The sequence below is a fragment of the Cynocephalus volans genome, chromosome 3 (genome assembly GCF_027409185.1).
Source record: "Cynocephalus volans isolate mCynVol1 chromosome 3, mCynVol1.pri, whole genome shotgun sequence".
Lineage (NCBI taxonomy): Eukaryota > Metazoa > Chordata > Mammalia > Dermoptera > Cynocephalidae > Cynocephalus > Cynocephalus volans.
In genome coordinates this window covers 63689375-63710494 of record NC_084462.1, presented here as the reverse complement: position 1 = coordinate 63710494, position 21120 = coordinate 63689375, and the positions used below count along the sequence as shown (strand labels likewise).

General features: G+C 38.2%; 1 protein-coding gene across 6 annotated transcripts in view; it reads left to right on the top strand.

Moving 5' to 3' along the window:
* The window catches only part of SCAPER (S-phase cyclin A associated protein in the ER), a 491674-nt gene that overhangs the window by 408329 nt on the left and 62225 nt on the right, over positions 1 to 21120 (top strand). For all 6 annotated transcript variants that reach the window (XM_063090894.1, XM_063090891.1, XM_063090893.1 and 3 more), the window contains one exon: positions 13212 to 13444. In XM_063090894.1, coding sequence (XP_062946964.1) covers positions 13212 to 13444 — 233 coding nt within the window. The remainder of the gene's footprint in view (positions 1 to 13211; positions 13445 to 21120) is intronic.

The window sequence follows — 21120 nt, the reverse complement described above, 5'->3', positions numbered from 1 at the left end:
TGCTCCATCATTTACTGACTTTACAATCTTGTGTGAGTGAGTTGTTTTACTTTTCTGAAACTCTGTTTTCTCATTTGCATAATGGGGATAATAATAGATATATTAGAAGGTTGCTGTAAACATTTAATGAGATAAATTATAAAGGAATCTAGCTCACCATCTTACAGTAGACTCTCAAAGTTGAGAGTTCTTAGTTGAATGCCCTCATTTCATAGATGAGAAACTGGAGACACACAGGTCATGCTAGTACTAGTGGCTGAGCTAGAATGAGATCCAGGCCTCCCTGCTCCAAGGACAGTGCTCTCAGCACACAAAGGTGCTTTGTAAGTGCCTCTAGAACCTACTCATTTTTTCACTGGACAAATATTTAGGAGCACCAACTATATATTAGGTACTGGAATTACAGAGACAAATCAAAGCTCACAGTCTAGTAGGAAAGACAGGTAAGAGATATTTAAAATGTGGTGTGATCAATGCTACAGTAAAGCAGAGAATGTAAAAGGTGTTCAGGGACTATAGTGAGGCACATAAGTTCTGTTGGGGGATGGAGAAAATAGAACCCATAGTCTACAACAAGTAGATCCTATAGCTACAACAACTAAAAGAGGAATAAGAGGTAAAGAATTAGAGTATTGCAAGGAGAAGGGGTTACTGTGCAAAATTTCTTTCTTCCTTTTATTCACTTTACAAATTTACCCAGGGTGAACAAATACTGCACTTTTTTTTTTTTTTTTTTTTAAAGTGCTGGTTTTATCTTTAACTTGGGCCTTCTGTATGTGACAATCATTGGTTTGGTGAATTTTTTTTTTTGACTTTTATTTTGTCGATATACATTGTGGTTGATTATTGTTGCCTCTTACCAAAACCTCCCTCCCTCCTCCCTCTCGTCCCTCCCCCCAACAATGTCCTTTCTGTTTGCTTGTCGTATCAACTTGGTGAATTTTTTTAAAAGTGAAAATCAATGAATAGATGCAGTTAACAAATATTTATTGAACACATACTACATGCCCAGTGTTGTTCTAGGCACTGGGAATATGGCAGTGAACAAAACAAAGTCTTGCCCTTATGGAGTTTATATTCTGCTTGATGGAGGAGGAAAATAAATGTACAGTATGTCAGGAGGTAACCATTGCAATAGAAAAAAAATTGAGTAAATAGGAAAGGGAAAATGGGTTTGGGGAGAGAGGATTGTTACTTTAAATAAGGTAGTCTGACAATAGCCAAGTGTTGGAACCAGCCTAAATGCCCATCATCAGATGAGTGGCTAAGGAAAATGTGGTATATCTACACAATGGAATACTACTCTGCTATTAAAAAAAAAAAGAAATACTACCATTTGCAGCAACATGGATGGACTTAGAGAAAATTATATTAAGTGAAATAAGCCAGGCACAGAAATAGAAATACCACATGTTCTCACTTATTTGTGGGAGCTAAAAATAAATAAATAAATATACAAACAAACAAATGGGGGTGGGGGAGAAGACACAACAATCACAACAATTCCTTGAACTTGTTAAGACAAGTGAGCAGATATGATGTTGATGGGGGAGAAGGGGGTAGAGAGAAGGAGGAAAAGGAGGAATGGGTAAAGGGACATGAAAATCAACTACATTGTATATTGATAAATTTTTTTTTTAAAAGACATTCGAAATAAATAAATAAATAAAAGAAGCCAACCACAAAATAAATATATAAATAAATAAGGTACTCTGGCAAACCTTATAGGTTAGGTGGCATTTGAATAGAGACCTAGAAGAAGTAGGGGAATGAGTCACAAGGATACCTTGGGGAAGGGTATTCCAGGAAGAGGAAATAGCAGAATGAGAGCAAAAGACAGACAGACTGAGTATAGTATATGAATTTAGAAAGGTAATGGGGGTCAAAGACAGATCAGGAAGGCCCTCTTTGGTCATTGTGAGGTTTGGGGCTTTTAATTTGCAGATGAGATGCCAGGGAATGTGTTGAGCAAACGAATGATATGATTCAACATGTGTAGCAAAGAGTTTTCCGAGCATCATGACCACTAAGGCATACACTATAAAGTTTGCTGACTGTTAATTTGTTAGGATTTTACCTGCATAAAATATATAAATGGAGACTTGAAGACATATTTATGTTAGAAAGGGTGATAATATTTAGAATAAATTGTAATGTCTTCCTTAATGTTGTTTGTGGGATAAAAAGAAAGGGAAAATTTTTAAATGGTAATGTTGAAAAAATATTAGCCATTCCTATGTAATTTCCTTTTACATTTTCAACCAAGTAAATCATGCAGGTAAATATCTTTCATCAGTTCTGCTTTTATGCATAATATAACATGGGCATAGACATTTTATAAAATATCTATGGCAGAAAGACTGTTGTATGTCTAGCAACAGTTTAGCTAAAGGAAATAAAATGATGCCAACAATGTAGGAACCTGTGTCTGCTCCTAGAGCCCTTCCACATTTTTTGTCTTCTTTTTCCTATATTCTGATACTGTCTTGACAGAAGTTTTCTAAACAATCTTCTACTGGTTCTCAGTTAACTTAATTCATATTCTGACCATTGTGAACACAGTGCACAACTTGGAATACATAAACCCAGCTTCAGAATACTAAAAAATAGTTGTATAGAATTACTACTGATTATTAATTTAATTTTCTTTTTCATGGATTCACATTACAGAATAATGGATTTATACTCCTGATAAAAGAATCTATCTGTATTGCAAACAAGAATGTAGAAAGTATTTGAATCCACTTTGCTAAGGGGAGGTAGTGGGAAAAAAAAGAGTACAAGCTTGGCTTTTAAAAACAATGACTTTTGGGCGTTTCAAGATGGCGGTGACTGCGGCGGCTGGCGCGGAGTAGGTGAGGTGGAAAAGGCGGCCACTGGGCCTCAGGCAGCCGGGAAACTTGTGGACCTTCCTCTCGCCATATCTTAATGGAAGACCGCTGCTGGTGGCCGGTCGTGGGAGCTGACCGCCACTTTGCCCCCGGAAGGAGAGGCTGCCTCATTTACAGGCAACAGCTTTGAAGTGTGGAGCAGGAAAAGAACTGTTTTTTAGCTGCAAAAGCGAGTCTCTAAACAGGGAACACGGCGCCAGGGCTGCTGTGGATGCAGACAGGATTCCGGAGGCCAGGGCCGCGCTGAAGGCGGCCAGCTGCCCTATTCAGGATTCGAGGTTTCAGGCCAGCATTAAAGAAGATTCCGGGAGCGCCTGAGCCACGCCGCGGGACCGACTGAACAGCCCGAGGCGGCAGCGGCCAAGAACGGGGAAGGCGACAAACCAGAGGCAGATAGTGAGCGCCCGACCTGGCACAGCCCTGTGAGTGACCCCTGGCCCGGCCCTGCTCGGGGGGCTGACGCCCACCCGGCTTCTGCGTGCATCACCGGGTCACTCAATGCCCCGGGGCTGCCTCCATTTTCCCAGGTGCTGGCAGCTCCGGCCCAGCCCGGCTCGGCCCCTCACTGAGCCTTCCCACTTGCTTGCCCTGGCGCGGGACTTCCCGGGGCCTGCGGGCCGGCCTCCCCTCCCACTCCCTCCGCGGTCCTCTGGCAGGGCTGGTGGCATGGGGCGTCCCCGGCCGGTGGCGGGAGGGCAAGGAAGTACGGGCGGGACCAACTGTCACTCCACCACACCCTGAACTCCGGCCCCCGGTAAACTTCCTGTTACTGGGAGGCAGATACCATCTCTGCGGCCACCAGTTCGGAAAAACGCCTAACCAATTTCTGATTGGGAATAGTGTGGTAGGAGAGTTCCCAAGTCCGCTTGAACCTGCCGGAGAGCTGGCTGCAGGTGGGCGCTAGACTCGATCCATGCCGGGGGGATACAAAGGTGAACAAGTCCCAAGAAAGATCTACACAGTGCTACAAAGGCACCCAGAGCGACCGGTCATCTGTGCCTATAGCAGAAACCTGGTAGAATTCCTGGGCGAGGCAGTGCCGAGCAGGGTTTGAAGGGCCAGCTGATAAACGAGGGTTGCAGAAGACACGTCCCAGCCCAGCACAGTGCGCACAGAGTGGGGAGACGTGCGGCCAGGGAGGCGGAGACTCGACAGAAACCACACATCCTGTGGGGTCGCCACTGCACGATCCAACAGCCTGGGCCAGACCACACGGAACAGGGAGAAGTCCTGCACAGGAAGAGAAAGCTAAACAGAGATCACACACCCTGTGGTATGTGATCCACCAGCCCAGCAGAGTCCAAGCTGACCAGAAAGGTGGCTCCCCGGAGAGGCCCAAGACCCGAGGCAACCATACACACAAGGCACTAGAGGCCAACTGAGCAGCCACGGAGGTAGCCATACGAAATTGGCAACCACAGCAACATCTTAGTTAGTAATTAGTCTCAAACCGGTGGACTGTGAAACCCCCTGCCACAATGAATAAACATCAAAAAAAAGATACCAGAAATACAAAAAATCAAGAAAGTACACCACCAAAAGTTAATAAATCTCAAACTCTAGATCCTATAGAACAAGAAGCCCTTGAAATGACTGACAAGGAATTTCGAGTGATAATTCTAAGGAAACTGAATGAGATACAAGAAAACTCAGCTAGACATCATGATGAAATGAGGAAAAGTATACAGGATCTGAAAGGGGAAATGTACAAGAAAATCAATGTCCTGAAATAAAATGTAGCAGAACTTGCTGAACTGAAGAAGTTATTCAGTGAAATAAAAAGCACAACAGAGAGTTTAACCAGCAGGCTTGTCGAAGTTGAAGAGAGAACCTCTGAAATTGAAGATGGGCTGTTTGAAATAACACAAGCAGACAAAAAGAAAGAAAAAAGAATCAAAGACATTGAAGAAAATCTGAGAGAGATATCAGACAACCTTAAGCGCTCAAATATCCGAGTCATGGGTATCCCAGAAGGGGAGGAAAATGGAGATTCCATTGAAAACATATTCAACAAAATAGTGGCAGAAAACTTCCCAGGTATAGGAAAAATCACAGATCTTCAGATCCAGGAAGCTCAATGATCTCCAAACGTATTCAGCCCAAAAAGGCCTTCTCCAAGACATGTCATAGTCAAATTGGCAAAACTCAGAGACAAAGAGATAATCTTAAAAGCTGCAAGAGAGAAGCATCAAATCATCTATAAGGGAGCCCCAATCAGGCTAACATCAGACTTTTCATCACAAACCCTAAAAGCTAGAAAGGAATGGGATGATATATTCAAAATACTAAAAGACAAAGATTGCCAGCCAAGAATACTGTACCCTGCAAGGCTATCCTTCCGAAATGAAGGGCAAATAGTATATTTCTCAGACAAACAAAAACTGCGGGAGTTCACTACCACACGACCACCCTTACAAGAAATCCTCAAGGGAGTACTGGGTTTGGTTCCTGAAAAAATAACTACCACTGCCATAAAAACCCAAGAAAAATCAAAACCCACTAGTATAATAAAAATGGCATTCATGAAGAGAAAACAAGCAAACAAAAACGCTATCTACAACCTAAGGAACCAACAAACACAGAAACCAAACAGTAAATCAGAAAGCAAGGAACAGAAGACACCTAAGACAACCAAACAACCAATAAAATGCTAGGAATAAATCAACACCTTTCAGTAACAACTCTTAATGTAAAAGGCTTAAATTCCCCAATCAAAAGACACAGACTGGCTGACTGGATCAAAAAGGAGGACCCAACTATATGCTGCCTACAAGAGACCCACCTCACCCATAAAGATTCACATAGACTAAGAGTGAAAGGATGGAAAAAGATTTACCATGCAAACAGAAAAGAAAAACGAGCTGGAGTAGCTATTCTTATATCTGACAAAATAGACTTTAAACTAAAAACCATAAAAAGAGACAATGAGGGACACTACTTAATGATAAAAAGACTGATCCATCAAGAAGACATAACAATCATAAATATGTACGCACCCAATGTTGGAGCAGCCAGATTTATAAAACAAACTCTATTAGACCTAAAGAAGGAAATAGACACTAATACCATAATAGCAGGGGACCTCCTGAACACCCCACTGTCAATATTAGACAGATCATCTAGGCAAAGAATCAGTAGAGAAACACAAGATCTAAACAAGACTCTAGACCAATTGGAATTGGCAGATATCTACAGAACATTCCATCCAACAACCTCAGAATATTCATTCTTCTCATCAGCACATGGATCATTCTCCAGGATAGATCACATATTAGGTCACAAATCAAGTCTCAATAAATTCAAAAAAATTGGAATTATCCCATGTATCTTCTCAGACCACAATGGATTAAAACTAGAAATTAATAACAAATGAAACTCTGGAAACTATACAAACACATGGAAATTAAACAGCATTCTACTTAGTGACATATGGGTCCAAGAAGAAATCAAGCAGGAAATCAAAAAATTTATTGAAACTAATGAAAACAATGATACATCATACCAAAACCTGTGGGATACTGCAAAAGCAGTATTAAGGGGGAAATTTATTGCATTAAACGCTCACTTCAGAAGAATGGAAAGATGGCAAGTGAACAACCTAACACTTCACCTTAAAGAACTAGAAAAACAAGAACAATCCAAACCTAAAGTTAGCAGATGGGAAGAAATCATTAAGATCAGAGCAGAACTGAATGAAATTGAAAACCAAAAAACAATACAAAAGATCAATGAATCAAAAAGTTGGTTTTTTGAAAAGATAAATAAAATTGACAAACCATTAGCATGGCTAACAAAAAAAAGAAGAGAGAAGACTCAAATAACAAAAATTAGAAATGAAAAATTCGATATTACAACTGATTCATCTGAAATACAAGGAATCATTCGAGACTACTATAAACAACTCTACGCCAACAAATTTGAAAATCTGGAGGAAATGGATAAATTTCTGGACACACACAAGCTCCCAAAACTGAACCGTGAAGACGTAGAAAATTTGAACAGACCAATAACAATAAAGGAGATTGAAGCTGTTATCAGAAGGCTCCCAACAAAGAAAAGCCCAGGACCAGATGGATTCACAGCAGAATTTTACCAAACATTCAAAGAGGAATTGACACCGATTCTTTACAAACTATTCCAAAAGATTGAAACGGACGCAAATCTCCCAAACTCATTCTATGAAGCAAACATCATCCTGATACCAAAACCAGGTAAAGATATAACCAAAAAAGAAAACTACAGGCCGATATCCTTGATGAATATAGATGTAAAAATCCTCACTAAAATACTAGCAAACAGAATTCAGCAACACATACGAAAAATTATTCATCACGATCAAGTGGGATTCATCCCAGGGATGCAAGGTTGGTTCAACATACGCAAATCAATAAATGTGATACACCATATTAATAAACTCAAACATGGACCATATGATCATCTCTATAGATGCTGAAAAAGCATTTGATAAAGTTCAGCACTCATTCTTGACAAAGACCCTCTATAAGTTAGGTATAGAGGGAAAGTATCTCAACATAATTAAAGCCATATATGCCAAACCCACTGCCAATATCATCCTGAATGGGGAAAAGCTGAAAGCTTTTCCTTTAAGAACAGGAACTAGACAAGGATGCCCACTCTCACCACTCCTATTCAACATAGTGTTGGAAGTACTAGCCAGAGCAATCAGAGAAGAGAGGGAAATAAAGGGCATCCAGATTGGAAAAGATGAAGTCAAACTGTCCCTGTTTGCAGATGACATGATCCTATATATCGAACAGCCTAAAACCTCTACAAAAAAACTGCTGGAATTGATAAATGATTTCAGCACAGTAGCAGGATACAAAATCAACACACAAAAATCAGTAGCATTTCTTTTCTCCAATAGTGAACATGCAGAATGAGAAATCAAGAAAGCCTGCCCATTTACAATAGCTACCAAAAAAATAAAATACTTAGGAATTGAGTTAACCAAAGAGGTGAAAAATCTCTATAATGAGAACTACAAGCCACTGCTGAGAGAAATTAGAGAGGATACAAGAAGATGGAAAGATATCCCGTGCTCTTGGATTGGAAGAATCAACATAGTGAAAATGTCCATACTACCCAAAGTGATATACAAATTCAATGCAATCCCCATCAAAATTCCAAAGACATTTTTCTCAGAAATGGAAAAAACTATCCAGACATTTATATGGAACAATAAAAGACCACGCATAGCCAAAGCAATGCTGAGCAAAAAAAGTAAAGCTGGAGGCATAACACTACCTGACTTTAAGCTATACTACAAAGCTATAATAACCAAAACAGTATGGTACTGGCATAAAAACAGACACACTGACCAATGGAATAGAATAGAGAATCCAGAAATCAACCCACACACTTACTTCCATCTGATCTTTGACAAAGGCACCAAGCCTATTCACTGGGGAAGGGACTGCCTCTTCAGCAAATGGTGCTGGGATAACTGGATATCCATATGCAGGAGAATGAAACTAGATCCATACCTCTCACCGTATACTAAAATCAACTCAAAATGGATTAAGGATTTAAATATACACCCTGAAACAATAAAACTTCTTAAAGAAAACATAGGAGAAACACTTCAGGAAATAGGACTGGGCACAGACTTCATGAATACGACCCCAAAAGCACGGGCAACCAAAGGAAAGATAAACAAATGGGATTATATCAAACTAAAAAGCTTCTGCACAGCAAAAGAAACAATTAAAAGAGTTAAAAGACAACCAACAGAGTGGGAGAAAATATTTGCAAAATATATATCTGACAAAGGATTAATATCCAGAATATATAAGGAACTCAAACAACTTTACAAGAAGAAAACAAGCAACCCAATTAAAAAATGGGCAAAAGAGCTAAGTAGGCATTTCTCTAAGGAAGATATACAAATGGCCAACAGACATATGAAAAAATGCTCAACATCACTCAGCATCCGGGAAATGCAAATCAAAACCACACTGAGATACCATCTAACCCCGGTTAGGATGGCTAAAATCCAAAAGACTCTGAACGATAAATGCTGGTGAGGTTGCTGAGAAAAAGGAACTCTCATACATTGTTGGTGGGACTGCAAAATGGTGCAGCCTCTATGGAAAATGGTATGGAGGTTCCTCAAACAATTGCAGATAGATCTACCATACGACCCAGCTATCCCCCTGTTGGGAACATACCCAGAGGAATGGAACTCATCCAGTCGAAGGTATACCTGTTCCCCAATGTTCATCGCAGCACTCTTTACAATAGCCAAGAGTTGGAACCAGCCCAAATGTCCATCATCAGATGAGTGGATACGGAAAATGTGGTACATCTACACAATGGGATACTACTCAGGTATAAAAAGGAATGAAATACTGCCATTTGCAACAACATGGATGGACCTCGAGAGAATTATATTAAGTGAAACAAGTCAGGCACAGAAAGAGAAATACCACATGTTCTCACTGATTGGTGGGAGCTAAAAATTAATATATAAATTCACACACACACACACAGACACACAAAACCGGGTGGGGGGGGAAGAAGATATAACAACCACAATTACTTGAAGTTGATACGACAAGCAAACAGAAAGCACATTGTTGGGAGGGAGAAGGGAGGGAGGTTTTGGTGATGGGGAGCAATAATCAGCCAAAATGTATATCGACAAAATAAAATTAAAAAAAAAAAAAAAAAAGTAAATCTTAGACTGCATCAATTTAATAGTGAGATAAATATAAAATAAATAAATAAATAAATAAAGATGACAAGATTAGCACCTACCTAACCTAGGGATCTTGGGAAAATTCAATAAAGAACTGCGAGTAAAATAAATAAATTAATTAATTAATTAAATAAAAATAATGACTTTTAATTTAATTTTCCTAAAAACATTTTGCCTCAGGGCTTGGTCCTATAACTATTACTCTTCTTCTCGGAGTAGGTTTAGAGAATCAGCACTAGTGCTTATTTCCCGCTCTGTTGGTTTCTGTATCCTCAGGAACGTCTCTTTCTTCTCTGGACTTTGGTTTCTGCAAAGATAAAATAAAATTATTTGATTCTAAGGTTCTTTCTTTGTCTAAAACTATATGAAATATCTGCAAATTTTAAGAGGGTCAAATATCTTTTGAGGGGAAAGGGAAAATTTGCAATAAGAATATGTACATGAAATTTCCTTGTAATTTGCGGCTATTTTAAGATTAAAATAATGACCAGTATATTCGAAAGAAATATACTAAAAGAAATACCTCTCATCCATTTGAAAGGAAAGTGTAGTTTTAGATTTCTGCCTCAGAGGTGGCAGATTCAGAAGGGCCAAAAGCTACATAGCTCTGTCTTTTCCCAAGCCAGACCTGGTACACACCAGCAAGTGGTAGTTACACCAGCAAGTGGTAGTTACAAGCACAGCTGCATGCTGGGAAGGTAACCTTCCCCTGCCCTCAACAGACCATGCACCCCAGGATGGAATGTGTTCCAGACTCAGGTAAGCCAGGTGTGCAATAGAGCAGCTCAGGGGGAGGGGAGGATGTCATTTGCACACCTTTGCTAAGGACAGGCCCCTCAACTTGCAGTGTGCTGTTGGCCCCTTAGCTGTGCTGAAAGTAAGTTCAAACTCAAGTTTTGGTTTCCAAGCAGATATCAGAACTCGGGTATGTGTGCATTTCATCTATTAGAGGTGTCCCAAAAGAGAAGGCTGCTCATGAGTTATTTTATCTCTGGCAAATAACAGTGATATCCAACTAGATGAGACAGCAGTACAGCATACTGCTTTGAATAGAATACCCTTTACAGTATAGATACCTTCTCCTTACAGTTTCTTTTTATCAAATCCCATTTTCAAAGACTTAGAAAGAGCCCTTTTGTCCCACTGAAGATAAGCCCTGCCTTACCTAAATTCTGGTAATTTTGAAATTCTTTCCTAGATGAAACATTGTTTTTCTATTAAAACAAATCTGTAAAATAATTTAAGACCAGCAAAGAAAAATCTATGCAGAAGGACAAGGAGAATTTCTGGGACCATTTGGCTGAAATGCCCTGGTGAGACAGACAAAAAAACTCTTCACCAAATGTTTTGAGCGAAAGAACTCTCTGTTCTCTGCATTGAAAAGGCCTGTACTAAATAAGGAAATTAGAAAAAAACAAAAGTCTATGAAAACATGTGATGAGGTGATTGAATTGGATGTGAGGTTTACTGCTGGAAAATAGGAGATCATGATGAGAAAGTAAGAGACTGTTCAGTATAGAGGAGGCCTATGGACTTGGGTCTGAGATCCTGGGATTTATTCCAGCAAGCCTAATACAGAAGGCTTTCCCCCTACAGGGCAACAAGGATTTTTTCTATAACTGCTAGATTGTTACAGGAGTTTTTCAGTTTGTGTTTCCTTTATGCAAAACTGACAAAATGGTGTTTATAAAATTAAGGACAAAGCCCCAATGAAATAGAAAATCAAAAGTTGTCAACTATAGGCAGAGAATAAGAGGCTCAATTCGGGTTCAAGATCCAACAGAGAAAATTAATGGGAGGAAATTAGCAAAGAAATAATGCAAGAAATTTTCCCAGAAATGAAATGTGTGACTTGATGATTGAAAAGATCACTGAGTTTTCACACAATAAAATGAAAGAAGATCTATTCTAAGGAGAAGGAAATCAGGTATAAGAAGTTCCTAAGTTTCTAGAGAGTAAAGTATAGGTCATGTACAAAGGCATTAGGAATAAGAGTATACTTCTCAACAGCGTGCTTTAAGTAGGAAACAGTGGAAAAGTCCTTCAAAACTGAAGGAAAATGAGTTCCCACCAAGAATTCTATACCCAACCAAATTACCAGTCAAGTGTAAGGGTAGAATGAAGATATTTTAATACATATTAGATCTCAAAATGTTTCTTTCCGTGCACACTTTGTCAGGAAATTGCTGGAATGTATCCTACAACAAAATGAGAGAATTATATGGGAAGAAAAGGAAGTCATGGGATCCTAGAAATAAGGGACTCTAACCCAGGGGAGAGGTGAAAGGAATTCTTAGGACAAAGATGAAGGGACAATCTCAAAATGAGAGCTGTGCAATAGGCCTAAAGATTAACCAGTCCAGATTAGAGCAGGAGGATGACAGATTTAAGGAAGAGTGTCTCCACTGGGGGAAGAAAAGGAATCAAAAATCCTTGATGTGTTTAAACTTGAGAGGAAATTTCATTTTAACCAGAAAGATCAACTGTGAATTGATACATAAATAGGAAATTCAACATATAATAAAAATGGTTACCTCAGTGAGACCAAAACTTGAAGAAGCAAATATCGTCATTTATTAAATAGGTTAGCTGTGAATATTTGCGTAGTCCTAATGGAAAAAAACAATGAATATTACTGTACAGTCAGTAATGCTGTGTACCAAATGTTCTTATTCTCCCCCTCTTTCCAAGTACATGATAGGATGACATTTCCTGGCTCCCCTGTGGTTGAATTGGACTATGTGACTAGTTCTGTACAATAAGTTGCTTGTATTTATACAGATCCTCCTTTTGGACCCAAGTGATCATTTATTTCTCTATCTTTAATAGAAGTGGCATAGGTAAAGAGTGAGTATGAAGCGAAGTCTTGTTGTCACTAAGTATATTTGTGGAGTATAATAGTTTACCAAACTTCTTCTTATTTGAACTTCATAGTAGTCCTGGGAGGTAGGGAGATACAGAAAGCAAGGAATTTAGATCACATAGCTGCAATGCCAGAATACAAGCCTGGGTTCTGGCTCCAGGCCCCAACATTAAATGACCACATTACTTCCTGGAAACTATACACAAAGAGAGCTGAATGTGACCCTTTGTACTAGGAAAAGAACTATTTTGTCATTTTGTAATAATAAATGCAAATTTTATTCTAACAGAGGAATTTAGCTTGGATATTTTAAAGATTCATTCTAACAAGAAACAATGCTGTCAGCTTATCAATTGTTTTATTTTCTGAGTTCATATAAATTTAATATAATTTATTCAATTAAATAAATGTTTATTGAGTACTTACTATGTGCCTGTGCTAAGCATTTTATGTGCATTAGCTCATTTAATCCTCACAAGAACTCTATAATATAGGTACTGTCATTATCCCTGTTTTATAGATGAGAAAAATGAGTAACCTGCCCAAGGTCACCCAGGTAGTGAGGGCAAAGCTGAAATTTGAACTAGCAATCTGACTTCAGAGCAAGTACTCTTGAACTTTTCAGATTGTCATCTATAGAATTTCAAAATTATTTATGATTCTAGAAATGTTCTAAATCATCTCTGTTCATTTTTGGTGGTTTTATTGAAACGCATTTACTGCACATTTTTTCATCTAGGTTTATGTTCCAGATGAAAATAATGCTATTTTGGGAAGAAATGCAAATAAACAAGTTTTTGAAAGCTTGACAACTGGACTTCTCAAAGTCAGTGTTGTGGTTTTTGGCTGCCTGATTGCCAATCGACCAGATGGAAACAGCCGGCCAGCTACACCAAAAATATCAACACAGGAAATGAAAAACAAACCCTCACAAGGTGATGCTTTTAACAGTCGGGTTCAGGACCTTATCAGGTAAAATTGCTAGATTTCTTAAAACTGTATTCTTTGTTTAAATAAAAAAACTGTATTAAAATAATTTAAACCTCTGGGCCCACATGATCGCAAGGCTATCCACAACTTCCTGGCAGAGAACACCAGGAATACCTTGTAAACACTTCTCAGATGTATCACCCTCACTTCATTGCCACTTTACATCAGGTGTTCAGGCTGTCTTGCAATAGCAGATAGTGTGTCTGTCTGTCTCTCCACCCTCCCCTTTTTAAAAATAACTTTTTTTCCTAATTATAAATGTATTATGTGCTCAATGACAAAAGCAATTTGGAACACACAGAAGAGCACAATGTATTTTTAAAAAAACACATTTTGTAGAGAGACAAAAATTCTCTAAATGAAAAGCAATGTAATTAGAGCTCAGCTGTTATTCTTGATCTTTGGGTATGTATTATTAGAATATATAGTATTGGAGTTTTTACAACTTTCTTGATATCAACTCTTTCCAACTCAAGGAAATGCTGAGAATTCCCCTATCTCAGTTTATCTCTGGTTGTGAATTTGGCTCAGACTTTTGTGGAGCATCCATTTCACGTGAGGTATTATAGTAGAGTCTTTGCAGCCGTATAATGTAGGGTTTCTAATTCAGATGTAGGTGAGGAAATCACTCAGGTTAAGTACTTTGCCCAAGTTTGTGTAATAAATAAGTTAAAAAGTAGGTAGGAGAGCTGAGACTAGAACTCGCCTCCAGCTGGACTCTCAACACCTGTGTGCTTTCCACTACACAAATGTAGTAATTTCTGACACCTGTTCAAGGCCACCTGTTCTGCTTCCCTCTAAGGTCACCTTTTCTCCTGGGAAATTTACTCTGGCTTTGGCATCTGAACTCTTTTTCCCTTGTGAATCTTGAATCAGGTGGAACATTTAATTTCCCAACAGGATTCCATCTGGTATTAATCAATTACCTCTTCCACCTATCAGCAACTCTTCTGTGGTCTGCACTGATCTCTGGCTCGCAAAATCCATGGAATTTGTTACTCTCTGAAGCTTATGGTAGGTTAATAGGAGAAAGAGAACGCCTTCCTCTGCATTTGCTTCTTTCACAGTTCATAAATTTCTTCTAGTTTCTTATAATGCTTTCTTGGGAACAGTTGTTTCATTCAGTATATTCCTTACCCTTGATTATTTTTCTCACTTATCCCTTCCATCTGCCTGCCCTTTTTCCCCAAGCATATTTATTGCTGGAGATCACCAGGCCTGTTGGGTCCACAACCATTTATCTTATAGCACTTGACTTTTACTCTCCATGGCCTTTCTCTCAGTTGCTTGATCCCATTCAATTTCCCCATGTCCTTTTGGTCATTGTAGAACTTAGCCCTCCTGCTGATAAATGTCATTCTGTCCCAGCATTCTCCCTTGGGCTACCCTGTGATGCAGCAACCCTGCATTCTTGTCCGGACGACTTAGCCACATGCTTTGGCTGTGATGAGGCAGAAGGCCCAGAAAAATGCTTCAATGCAATTCCAGTGGGCCTTCCACAAGAAAATACATACATTTTCACATGTATTATTATAGTTGCCAAATCCATTTCAAAGGAAGAAAGTATTGGGGAAAAAAATAGCAGTGATAAATCTGCCAAATCAAATAACTCATGTGACTTAAAAAGGATGATTGACAATCACACTACTTCAGAATAACCCCATGCCAATCTTTCTCTGATTTGAAACACTTCTAGTGAATATTGTTTTCTTATAGATAGTACATTGTTAGTAGGCTTGATGATGCCCATGTGTAGAACCATAAAGCATATCTCAGATCTGCCTAGTGTAGCACATAGAGCATGTTAATCATTTCTCTACTTGCATTCTCACCTTGGGAGATATGAACTGACAAGAAATCTCACTCTACTCCCTCCAGCAATCTGGGCATTTTTGTCAGTTGTGAATTTGCGTGGAAGGGGTTCTAGCACAGTCTTTGGAGCTGTTCTCTGGCCTATGGTCCTAAGGTAGAGCTGGAGCAGACCCTGACATACCTCCCTTCCTTTTCCTCATCTAGAATAGGAGAGGCAGGAAGGTATCTAAGAGAGGTGAGATAGTTACAGTATTTATCCTCACTATTTTACAGGGTTTAGTCTCAAGTTTCTAGATCTAAGGAATTCTTAGAAATATTTATCAATTCAAAGTACTGTACTCATTTACTGCCAAACACTGCACAAGATCCTGGGATACAAAAACAAATAAAAAGGTATTTCACAGTTTGTCCAACTAATCATTTTTGGCTATTAAACATCAGCATTTTTTTTAATAAAATGAAAATATTAGCAATTACAGTGTTTAGCATAGTTCTAAGAAAACTGTGGGATAGAAGCAAATTGCAATTTGAAAAGATACTGATTTGAAATTTGCTCAGGAAATAGACCCACCCTGAAGTTCCATAATTATTCTCATCATGTTCTAATTAGAAATATCTATCTCTCAAACAGGGAAATCAAACTGCACAAGCAGGAGGCAGGTAGATGAGTCCAAGTCACTGATACTAGGCTTTTGGAATCTTAAGTTATCAAACATAAGGAAAAATTCAAGGAGAAATTATAAAACTGTACATTAGCCTAGCATTTTCCTGGCCACCAGACCATGGCCACACATCTGGCTACCAAGATGTATCACAGGTACTTCAGGATCCACAAGTTCAAAACTGAATACATCATCTTTCCACCCAAATGAGAAGGAAATAAAGGGCATCCTGATTGGAAAAGATGAAGTCAAACTGTCCCTGTTTGCAGATGACATGATCCTATATATAGAAAAACCTAAAGACACTACCAAAAAACTCCTAGGGCTAATAAACAAACTCAGTAAAGTTGCAGGATACAATGTCAATATACAAAAATCAGTAGCATTTTTATACACCAACAACAAACTAGCAGAAGAAGAAATCAAGAAAGCAAGCCCATTTACAATAGTTACCAAAAAAATAAAACACCTAGGAATCAATTTAATCAAGGAGGTAAAAGACCTCTACAATGAAAACTACAAAACATTGGTGAAAGAAATGGAAGAGGACACAAATACATGGAAAGATATCCCATGTTCATGGGTTGGAATAATTAACATCATCAAAATGTCCATATTGCTGAAGTAATCTACAGAGTCAATACAATCCCCATCAAAATACCAATGGCATTCTTCACAGAAGTAGAAAAAACAGTCCTAACATTCATATGGAACAACAAAAAACCCCAAATAGTCAAAGCAATCCTGAGCAAAAAAATAAATAAATAAATCTGGAGGCATTACAATACCTGACTTCAAGTTATACTATAAAGCTATAGTAGCCAAAACAGCATGGTAATGTCATAAAAACAGATATATGAACCAATGGAACAGAATAGAGAACCCAGATATCAATCCACATACTTATATCCAAGTGGTCTTCAACAAAGGCACCAAGAGCATACATTGGGGAAAGGACATCCTCTTCAGTAAATGGTGCTGGGAAAACTGGACATCCATATGTAGAAGAGTGAAACTAGATCCATACCTCTCACCATATACCAAAATCAACTCAGAATGGATTAAAGATTTATATAAGACCCAAAACTATAAAACTCCTAGAAGAAAACAGGGAAAACACTTCGAGAAGTAGGACTGGGCAGAGAGACTTTATGAATTAGACCCCAAAAGCACAGGCAACAAAAGGAAACAAACAAATGGGATTATACCAAACTAAAAAGCTTCTGCACAGCAAAAGGAACAATTAATGGAGTGAAAAGACAACATACAGAGTAGGAGAAAATGTTTGCAAGCTATACATCCAACAAGGGATTGATATCCAGAATATACAAAGAACTAAGACAATTTAATAGTATAAAAACAATCCAATTAAAAAATGGGTAAAGGAGCTGAATAAACATTTCTCAAAGGAAGACATACAAATGGCCAACAGACACATGAAAAAATACTCAACATCACTAATCATCAGGAAAATGCAAATCAAAACCACATTGAGATATCATCTCACTCCAGTTAGACTGGTTATTATCAAAAAGAGAATAATAAATGCTGGCGAAGGTGCAGAGAGAGCCAACCCTTCTACACTGTTGGTAGGGCTATAAATTAGTACAGCCATTATGGAAAACCGTATGGAGGTTTCTCAGGCGACTACAGATAGAACTACCATACAATCCAGCAGTCCCATTTCTAGGTATTAGTCCATTTTCTGTTGCTATAACAGAAATACCTGAGACTGGGTAATTTACAAAGAACAGAGGTTTATTTGGCTTACGATTATGGGACAGCTGCATCTGGCACAGGCCTCAAGCTGCTTCTGTTCATGGCGGAAAGTGGCAGGCAGCTGGTGGGTACAGGCAGATCATATGGCAAAAGGAAGCAAGAAAGAGAGAGGAGGTGTCAGGGACTTTTTAAACAACCAGCTCTTGTGGGAACTTATAGAGCAAGAACTCACTCATTGATCCCCTTTCCCCCAGGGAAAGCATTAATCCATTCATGAGGAATCTGCCCCCATGACTCAATCAGTTTCCAACACTGCCACATTGGGGATCAAATTTCCACATGAGTTTTGGAGGGGACAACACATCCAAACTCCATCATTACCTAAAGGATTGGAAATCATCATGTTGAAGGGATACTGGCACTCCCAGTTTATCATAGCTCTGTTTATGATAGCCAAAATATGGAAACAACCTAAATGTCCATCAGTGGTCAACTGGATAAGGAAAATGTGGTATATATACATAATGGAATACTACTAGCCATAAAAAAGAATGAAATGATGCCATTCACAGCAGCATGGATGAGCTTGGGGAAAAATGTGTTATGTGAAATAAGCCAGGCACAGAAAAAGAAATACTTCATGTCCACACTCATAAGTGGGAGCTAAAAAATAAACTAAGAAAGGAAGGATGGAAGGAAGGACAATCACAATAATACACTGAACGTTCAAAGGAGAGAACAGAACTGTGGTTACTAGAGATGGGGGGGTGGGTCACGAAGAAATTGGTTAATGAACACAAACAACAATTAAGTTTTCTAATGATTAATCTGCTAATTATTCTGATTTGATCATCACATATTGTAGACAAATACCAATAGTCAACTCTGTAGCCCACAAATATGTATAATCAATTACGTTTTTCAATAAATAATTTTTAAATATAAACCAAAAAAAGATTAATAATACCAAATGTTGGTGAAAATGTGGAACTGGAGCTCTGAAACATTGCTGCTGGGAGTATAAAATGGTATGACCACTTTGGCGAACCATTTAACAATTTGTAAAATTAAATATATCTATCCCATGACTCAACAATTCTGCTCCTGGATATTTACCCAAGAGAAATGAAAATCCAAGTCCAGAAAAAGACTCCCCCATGAATTTTCATACCGGTGTTATTTATAATAACCAAAAACTGTAAATAACCCATATGTCCATTAACTAGAGAAGTGATAAAGTGTGGTATATTCATATGATGGAATACTAATCAACAACAAAAAGGAGGGAATTACTGTCACATGCACCCAACATAAATGAAACGCAAAAACATTATGCTTAGCAGAAGGAGCCAGACACAAAAGGGAACATTCTGAATGATTTCATTTATATGGAGGTGGGAGGGGATTAAATAGAAGCAAGGGAACTTTCTGTGATGATGAGTATGTTCTATATCTTGTTTTGATTGATGGTTACATGGGTTTGTGTAGTTGTCAAAACTTGTTGAACCAAACAATGTTGGTACATTTACTGTTTGTAGTTTATATTTCAATAGAAAGCAGTTTGTTGTTAAAAAAAAAAATTGCAAATATAGAAAGGACAAAAATGATTGCAGAGGTGATTAGCAAGAAGACAGGAGATGTGAAGGATAGACAGCAGAATTAAAATGTTGAGTAATTTATCTGTTCAAATAAGGAAACAGGAGAAGTGCAACTGGAAAAGTACAAAAAAAGAAAAGAAGAACACTTTTATAATAGAGGAAAATATAAATTAGTCATATATGAAGGGACCATTTTCACAGTGTAGGAGAGTTATTATTATCCCTGTTTTGAAGATAAGGAGGATGAGATTCCCCAACAGGACAAAACACTTTTCTAAGATCACACAGTAACTTAGCTTAATAAGATATGACCTAAATTGGAGTGGAAGCAAGAAGGATTCAGGACTATTTTAGAGGTAGAATTAACCTCTATATAACTTAACCTTGGGCTTTGTCTACCTGATTAATTCATTTAAAACTCTGAAGATGCCACCTCCTCCAACAAGGTATACCTGACCCATTAAGCCAAACTTAAGTCCTCCTGCTATACTGTAGTAATATTTGAACATACCTATTATAGAATTAATCATATTTTATAGAAATTGTGTGTCAGCCTCTACCTCAACAGGTCCTTAAGGTTAGCATCAGCATCATACTTAGAAATAACTAAATGAATGAACACATGATTACAAATAGTTATCCACAGACTTGCATCACTATGAAATGAATAGTGACATTCACTTGGTCAAGAATATTGAGGAGGAGATTTCAGAAGATTAATGAGGTTTTGTTTGAATATATCAATAAAGGGGTACTTTGGGACCCACAAGGGGAAATACTCATAAACCAGAACTTCAGGAAAGGAGTTCAGAAAAGCAGTAGGCCTGGAGATAGAATTGGGAGGTATTAACATATCAAGGATAGTTGAAACAGTGGAATTGCATGAGTTTACTAAACCTAGTTCAAAGATAGAACCCTGGTAAGCAATATTTCAGTTGGTTTGAGGGTATGTAGCTGGGCAAGGATGGACAAAGAAAAAGCAGCTACTCTTTACATATCACTTTATGTGTATATATATATATATATATGTGTATATATATATACATATATATATATATATATACATATATATATATATATATACATATATATATATATATATACATATATATATATCTTTCAGTTTGTAAATTCCAATGGCAGAAAGCTCATTTTAAATCTCAAATAGTAAAGCAAATGTAGAGGCCCATTTACTGGCATATGCATAGCAGCATGTTTCTAGGATGCATGTTCCAAGAAGACCAGGAGGTTTTCTACATTAAAGCTTTTCATCCTGGATATGTTAATTATCTCAATATTATAATTTCAACCTAACAGTTGCAGTGTAAAAGATATGTTGCCCTCATTCCAATACCCATTAGAAGATTCCACATTCTTCCCTCAAAACTATGAAGTTGGCAAAATGAATTTCTCTGCACTGACCTTTTAGAGCCATTTAGTTTAAGCATCTTCTTAGGCAATCACCTGAAGATTGTCCATGCAGTTATTCAAAACCCAGTTTATAAAAACATTAATCTGACTCATTAGTAGGCACCATAGATAGCCCTGTAAGTAAAGAAGACTACACTCAGAAAGGACTGCCTACTCAACAGTGGTGGTTTTGGTTTGGTTTGGTTTTCTATGCTGTATTAGTCCATTTCTGTTGCTTATAACAAAATACAGAGAACTTGGTGATTTGTAAAGAAAAATGAAATTTATTGCTTACAGTTTCAGAGGCTAGGAAGTCCAAAGTCCAGGGAACACATATGGTGAGGGTCTTGGTGGTGGCGACAGTGAGCCAGGGGTCTCACATTGCAAGGTGGTGGAAGGAGAGAGAGCAGAGAGACAGACTCTCTTCTTTTTTAAAGCCCTCAGAAACACACCCCTG